The sequence below is a fragment of the Nicotiana attenuata genome, unplaced genomic scaffold (genome assembly GCF_001879085.1).
Source record: "Nicotiana attenuata strain UT unplaced genomic scaffold, NIATTr2, whole genome shotgun sequence".
Classification (NCBI taxonomy): domain Eukaryota; kingdom Viridiplantae; phylum Streptophyta; class Magnoliopsida; order Solanales; family Solanaceae; genus Nicotiana; species Nicotiana attenuata.
The window spans coordinates 7,614-15,241 of record NW_017676477.1 but is presented as its reverse complement, the minus strand read 5'-3'; the positions used below and the strand labels follow the sequence as shown (position 1 = coordinate 15,241).

General features: G+C 37.0%; 1 protein-coding gene across 1 annotated transcript; it reads right to left on the bottom strand.

The window, feature by feature from the left end:
- Positions 1–379: 379 nt before the first annotated feature.
- LOC109221027 (digalactosyldiacylglycerol synthase 1, chloroplastic-like) lies at positions 380–6,790 on the bottom strand. Its single transcript, XM_019385490.1, has 7 exons — positions 6,048–6,790; positions 4,167–4,195; positions 3,609–3,700; positions 2,789–3,273; positions 2,426–2,692; positions 1,891–2,240; positions 380–1,276 (listed from the first exon to the last, which is right to left on the bottom strand). Exons 1-7 carry the CDS (start codon positions 6,681–6,683, stop codon positions 751–753), a joined length of 2,385 nt encoding a protein of 794 aa, XP_019241035.1. The 5' UTR covers positions 6,684–6,790; the 3' UTR covers positions 380–750.
- Positions 6,791–7,628: the final 838 nt, after the last annotated feature.

The following is a 7,628-nucleotide window of genomic DNA, read 5'->3' as shown; positions in this document are numbered from 1 at the left end:
GAAAACTTCAGCTCTAGAGCTGATGTTTCCGGGTTACTAAACAAAAACTTCAGCTCTAGAGCTGAAGTTTTATTTTATAACTGGCAAACGAAGTTCGCGAGTTAAAAAAAAAACTTCAGCTCTAGAGCTGAACTTCAGGACCGGCCACTAAAATGCTGAAGTTTTGTGTAATTGCCTTTGCTACTTCAGCCCTGTGTGCTGAAGTTATGTGAAAAAGCGGGTACGCTTGCAATTTGTTTTGCAAAGCGGGCACAGGTTAAAATGTGGCACAAAAAGCGAGTATAGATGCAAATGCCCCAATTCTCAAACAAAGCAGCCCACAGAAATAATCAAGACATTATGCAAAAAAGTGGCAAGTAATTTAGAGTAACTTCCATGCTGCTACAGTCTAAAGTCTTAAACCACATAATAGTCGTACAAGCATAGTACAAGTGAGCAGTTGCTTCAGCTGTTGGAAATTTTCCAACTTCGTAGACGAATTTGGACTATTAATTCTAAATATGGAGTAGATCCGGTACACTTACCTGAAACTCAAGCATATAGCTAAAGAGAGACAGAAGGTATGACTATTACAGGTTACAAACTTTACGTATGATCCTATAAACTACCCTGCAGGTTTAACTGCATCAACAGCTAGAAAGCATCAAGACCTAGACCTTTAGAATTGGAGCTAAGAATTATCATCCAGTTTGCATGACATCCTATTATACATTTTAGAAATAATGATATACATGTTAGTTACATATCTATTTACCAGCCATATATTGGGTTTTCTACCTGAGGAGGCAAGAGATGGAGATCTTTGCAATGCTCCTGGTCATAATCCCGAGATCTAGGTATTGCGCCAGTACATAACCTCAAGAACTCGTTCCCCGTGAAACAATTGTGAACAAACGCCAGACCCCCATCTACCATCTCTGCTAGGTTTGGCATGGAAACTGATTTTCCCATGCCCTTCTGACGTCTCCTGTACAAACTTGTTTCACTAGTCAAAACCTTATCGAGGTCGGAATATTCCATGAATCTCTGGGTAGCAGCTTCCCATGAAAGCTTGTATTGCTCCTCGGGAGTGAGAGGTTGAGGTTCGCTGGACATTGCCTCTTGAACTTTTGAGACAAAGTCATCAGGTGTCCTATAAGTCAAGCAATTCGGGAATGCCTGGAAAAACTCATTTGATGGGTGGTCTGCACAGACTACAAATTTCCCCATTGCAAGAGCCTCGGCCGTGGCAGTACAAAGCACATCACTGAGACTAGGATTTATGAAAACCTTGTAACTGCAAGCAAAAATATGTACATTCAGAAGCTGAACTGTAACAAATCAAACAGGGAACAAGAAAATGGGAAAAATCAACTACTAGCATCAACAAAAGGCAGCAAGTGGTCTGCACTCAACATCGTTAATTAATCTTAAGATCTAGTAATAGTATCACGTCAATGAAAAATCCTCAAAACAAAAAAATGCATTCAGTATTAATAGGAGATGCAGAGAAAAAAGTTCAAGGCCTTATAAAAATAACCTTGTTCATTAGGTATCTAACCCTCTACAAGAAAAAGAAATTTTTCCGCCAAGTAGAACTGAAATCCCTCGGATGAGTATATCTGTCCTATACTCTACATCTTAACAAAAATCAGGTAGAACATGTGCTCAATAACTCTTCAGGTTAGCACATAGCTGATCATACAAATATCTCATTGATAAATTAACAGTAATTCTAAAATCATTGTGCCACAGGGAAACAGAATGCTAATATTGTCAGTTCCATTAAAATTCCTTAATGATGCTTTATAGATGATCGCACCAAAATGGAACAAGATGTACTAAATAATGTCTATTTGTTGTAACAACTACATTCTTCATTAGTAAAAAGTCCTACTGAAGGATTCTTACCCATGAAGAGAATCATCTGCATGGTCTCTACCTTTCATGAAGTTGACATTGAGATTTAACCTCTTTGCTATACTCTGTACTTCATGAGCATCTTCCCCATTGCCATATACATCCAAATTAAAACCATCAAGGTCAGTTTTGTGGTTTGCTAACAGATCTATCAACTCCCGGTATCCCTTCGCCCAAACCATTTTGCCTAAGAAATATGCTCCTTTAGAGAACACTTGCTGGCCGCTTTGTCTATCTGCAGCTGCTTTTTCTCCTATTTTCAGAAACTTTGGATTGACACCATGAACATTGCAGACCAAGGACTTGGGTAAATCCTGTGTAGCAGCAGAAAGGCGAAGAACCTAAACAGCAAAATTGACATCTCAATTAGGACCAACAAGAAATAACACGCAGGGTGCTTTAAGATTATAAGAGGACATGGTGCTTAAATGCAGAGTTAAAGCATCTTCTAATGTGTAATGTATGTACCAACTGTTTCCCTTGATCTCCTTTTACCATGGAAAATTTAGTCCATAGACTAACATACCTTGTCACAATATGCTCTACTGACCAAATTATTAACGTGTTTCACAAAAAATGCCTGAAGAGCCCCATTCTTTTCCCTCTTGATATATTCCAAATAGTTTGTGTGGACGATGCCAACAACATGGTTAAATTTATCAGTCCAACGTTTGCCATGGTGGTACCAATTGAGATGTTCTGGCTCCTCTAAAATTGCAATATCGGCATCTCTTGAAGGGATAAACTGAGAAGTGTCTCCAGCTGGCATTATACTCCGCCTTTCTTTGGAAAACTGGAAGGAAAAAAACGTGCGTCAAATGATCACATCCGTCTCAACATCTTCGCTGTATCATAGTATAGTTTATTTAGATTGTTAATCAGGGACTACCTTCCCAGGGTAAAATGAAATCTTGAAGTTTGCCTTGAAACCAATTCGCTCCTCGAGCCAATTGCGTATATAAAGCTCCTGATCTTCAGGAGAACTAAAAGTAAGCTGGTTTGGATAAACTAGCACTTGGTCGGATTTACATAGCCATGGAACCAGCAATGTAACATTCTGCTTTTCTGATTTGGCTAAGTAAGCCGCTCGGAATAGAGGATTTACAGCAGTTCCCGTCATCCAAGGAAGGCTAGCAGTTGTGACTATTGCTACATGCCTTTTATCACCTAATAGGTTCTGCTTGGTAGAATCTCCCCAAAATCCACCTTCATAACAATGACCAGTACTTTGAAGAACACTGGCAATTCTTAAATCTAGTTCATCATTCATAATTTCACCATCAGTCAGTGAGGACCCTCCTTCGGGTAAGGAATGTAGCAAAAGTTTGCTTCGTCCTTTGCTGCATAAACTATCCACAATCTTTTCTGATATATCTGCAAACAAAATAAAGACCCAGAGAAGATGGCTTATAGTGTCTAAAGACAGATAGACATTTAAAATTAATTTAACAATTAGAACAAAATAAAAAAGAAAGCAAAGCTCAGTTTATGCTTGTACCTTCAACAGATTAAATAGACTAGGCATCAAAAAAGGAAAAGAAAAATAAAGAACATTAACGCAGACTATATGCACAGCTTGAGTACAGAAAACAGAACAAATATTTAATATTTAGCCTTCCAAAGAAAAAGTATTGCAAACAGAAAGTAGGAAAAAAAAAAAAAAAGACAAGCCACACTAATTAATTTGTAACTGAAAAATGAAATATTACCTCTTCTTATTCCAATTTGATCCAAAAATGGGCTCGACTGTCTAACTAAATATGCTAACAATTCTGGCACATCAAGTGGTGGCACCCCCTGCGTAGATGAACATAGAAATAAGAGAAAGAAAATCTTTCTAGTCTAATTGCTTTCAATCTACTAGAAATGAATTTCATCCTAGTTTAACTTCACCAACAATTTAACCCTCAGTGACTAGTTCCTAGTTTAAAAAATATGAATTAATAAAAGGTTAAAATCCAAGAACAGACATGTTGTGCTGTTGACATGTAGTCCAACTTGTATACATGAAAAGAAAGAATAGTTCATTTTGAATATTCATTTCATCGATTCCCAATTAAATTCGCAACAATGAAGAGTTTTGGAGAAGGAGGCTACATTGGAAGAGAAAATATAGAAGGAAATGAAGAGAAAAATAAGAGAACTGCTTGTGCTTTCTCTTGTTTGGAATAGTGAAAAATAAGAGAAAGTGAAAGGAAAATGATTCCTCCTCTCGCTTATCAAAGGAAAATGATATCTTCTTTATCGTGAAAAGACATCAAAGAAATGTATCTCTCCTAGTTTTCTCTATACTTCNCTTTTGCGCTCCACTTAATAGTTGAGGGCTAATTTTGCACCTGTGTACTTTTTCTTCTCAGGTATCAATACATGATTTCAATCCAAAAAGCACTTTGCTTGCTCAGTGAATGTAGTTGATAGATTGACATATAAATAGAAAAAAATGAGGCTCTGATCATAAAGATAGTGCTTTTATCCATACATATCATGAGAAAATGTCCAAATTGATCCTTTATGGTCCGCCAAGTAGAACTGAAATCCCTCGGATGAGTATATCTGTCCTATACTCTACATCTTAACAAAAATCAGGTAGAACATGTGCTCAATAACTCTTCAGGTTAGCACATAGCTGATCATACAAATATCTCATTGATAAATTAACAGTAATTCTAAAATCATTGTGCCACAGGGAAACAGAATGCTAATATTGTCAGTTCCATTAAAATTCCTTAATGATGCTTTATAGATGATCGCACCAAAATGGAACAAGATGTACTAAATAATGTCTATTTGTTGTAACAACTACATTCTTCATTAGTAAAAAGTCCTACTGAAGGATTCTTACCCATGAAGAGAATCATCTGCATGGTCTCTACCTTTCATCGAAGTTGACATTGAGATTTAACCTCTTTGCTATACTCTGTACTTCATGACGCATCTTCCCCATTCGCCATATACATCCAAATTAAAACCATACAAGGTCAGTTTNTAATAAGTAAACGAAAACACATAATGGTAAAGGAATCGAGAGACAGAAGGAAAGAACTAAAAGATCTAAAATAAGGAGACCCATGGTCCATGCCTAACAAGTTGAATAAATCCAAGCTTGACCTCCCATTGCGACCCGAAGTACTCATGTATAACATTAAACACTAAGTTTCATAAAAAAAGAAACCACCAACATTTGACCAAATCCCGTAACCCAAAGTTAGATTTCCAGAAATTACTAGCATGAAGATGCTACAACCTATGGAAAAACCAACTCCACCATTAGCACACTAACCCACAAAAATGGAAGTTTAAAAAAAAGGAATAAAGTAACAAGAAAATATCTAGCACATCTGAGAAAAATATGTACCACCTAACGAGGCAGAAGCGCTTATCCTGAAAAGGAGATAGAATTGCAACATCTAACCTACTAAGTGATCCTACCATACAATTAATACTTTTAACCTACTAAGTGATCCTACCATCCAATTAATACTTTTAAAACTTTACCTGGAGAAGGCATATCAGATAATAATGAATCGTAGTACACAGTATTTCTCATACAGCAAGAGAAGGGTTGAAGAAAAGAACCACAGAGGGGTGGTCTTTAATGCTCTATTTTACTTTTTTAAAAAGCATCTTTAGTGCTAGAGGAACAAATGGAATCTCAAATGCAAAGATAACAATGTGAATTTTAGCACCGCCTTAAAACATATACAATCCTGTTTAGGATTACTTGTGGTAAAAAATTGAAGAACGAAACTCAACTCCATTCCTCTGATGAATAAGAGGTTTCTTAGGATTTATTGTTTTGGGAGAAGAGGCGATTAGCTTGCTATTGAAATACTTTGTTACTGTCACGGAGTAGCAGCTCATAACAGCTAGCAAAAACAGATCATTCTTCAAAACCAAACACCTACCATATATCAGAGTAAAACAGATCATTTGACAAATCAAAACAGAAGAAGAGGACTATACTCGTCCAAGATTCCTTTTTCTTTTTTTACAAAAATAGCAAATCATTTCATCAGTGATGGTAAATCGAAGCTAAAACACTACAAGCAAAATTGCAATACTACAAGCAATTATGCTTTTAGTCCATGAATGAACACCATAAATAAGTTTCCATAGTAAAGCATGATAATAAGAGCAAATAAAATTACCAAGCTTGATTTTACTTTCACCACGAATTCACTATTCTTTATCCCTTCAAAAATATCCACCGGCGACGAACTGGAGCCGCCCTTTAGATCCACCTCTAGCTCCCTTAACCGAGTCTTGAAAGCCTTAATTGGCTCCCAATTAAATTCCCCAAATTGCCCTTCTTCCTTAAACCTCTCTCTCCTCCACTTCCTCCACCTCTCTCTCTCATCTTCCTCCTCCTCTTCCACTTCCGCCACAATCACATTCTTTATCGATGACAAATCAATCCGGAGCTTCCCCTGCGCCGGCCACTTGAATTCCGGCGAGGAATAAGCCCTACGAATCTCCGAGAGCTTGGGACGGAGCTTCTTCACAAATTCAATCTCCGCCGGCGTGGTAGTGGCAGATGCCGTAATTGTTGGAACAGTGAAGGGCGATTTCGAAGCAGAATTTATGAAATTCTCCAGTTCTCGGTCCGCTAAGTTCTTAAACGAGCTCGCTCGGTTTTTAATGAGTTGAAGATCCGCGTCCGCTGATGATCTTACCTCTTGCCATCCTTTCGAGATGAATGACAACGCTTTCTCCGCCGTGACGACCGACGAACTCGAACCTAAAGACGACCTCGTCTTCGTCTCCGGCGGCCTGAAATTAATCATTTCTCCGGTCGGATTGATAATTTCTAGGGCTTCGAGAAGAAATTGGTGTGTTCTCCTCTTCTCTTTCTCCAATGGGGGAAGAAAGTAGGAAATGAAAAAGGAGGGTCCGGCTGAGAATTTAACGGCTTAGGATTTTGGAAATAAAAAAGTAATTTGTTTTTCACGTGGGAGATGACACGTGGAGGAAAACGTAAGGATGAAACCGTGTTGATTGGATTCGCGGGAAATGAGGTGGAAGTATGGAGATCAGTGATGTGGATTTGGTCACGTGAGTTGATAACGGAATTTATATAGCATATTCAGGAAATAAAATTTACAGCGTAGGACACATTTGAAAAGGCAACGCCTCTGTCTATTTTTATAAATTTTGCCGCTTCTGATTAAAGCAGAGAAATTCATATATTTTACAATATTTTTTGGTGGTTGAAAAAATCTATTAAATTCAATTTTATTTGAGATTGAGATATAACTTATAATTCTAAATAAATAAACTAATAAAAATTAGAAGAAGAAAAAAAGATATAAATGAGAAGTCGTCCTAAAATTAGAATCTATTCCTAAATGGTGGATTATTAGTTATGTCGGTAAACTTACAAATATTACGCTGACACTTCAATCCCAATAAAATAATTTTGTTTGTCAACTATCCTTTGTCTTTTTCTTATTTTTCTGTTTCTTTTCCCTTTATTTTGCAAGTGAAAAATTACATTACATGAAGAGTGTGTATCTGTGTGTGCATATAGTAAATTAGTAACTATCCTTTGTCTTTTCCTTATTTTTCTGTTTATTTTCCCCTTATTATGCTATGATTTGTTCAAGTGAAAAAAATAGACATTACACTACTAGAATTCCTGCAAAAAGCGACCAAAGTTTAGCGACCAACGTTGGTCTGTCAAGAAAAGCGACCAAAGTTGGTCGCTAAACTGGTGAAAATAATAAAATAAT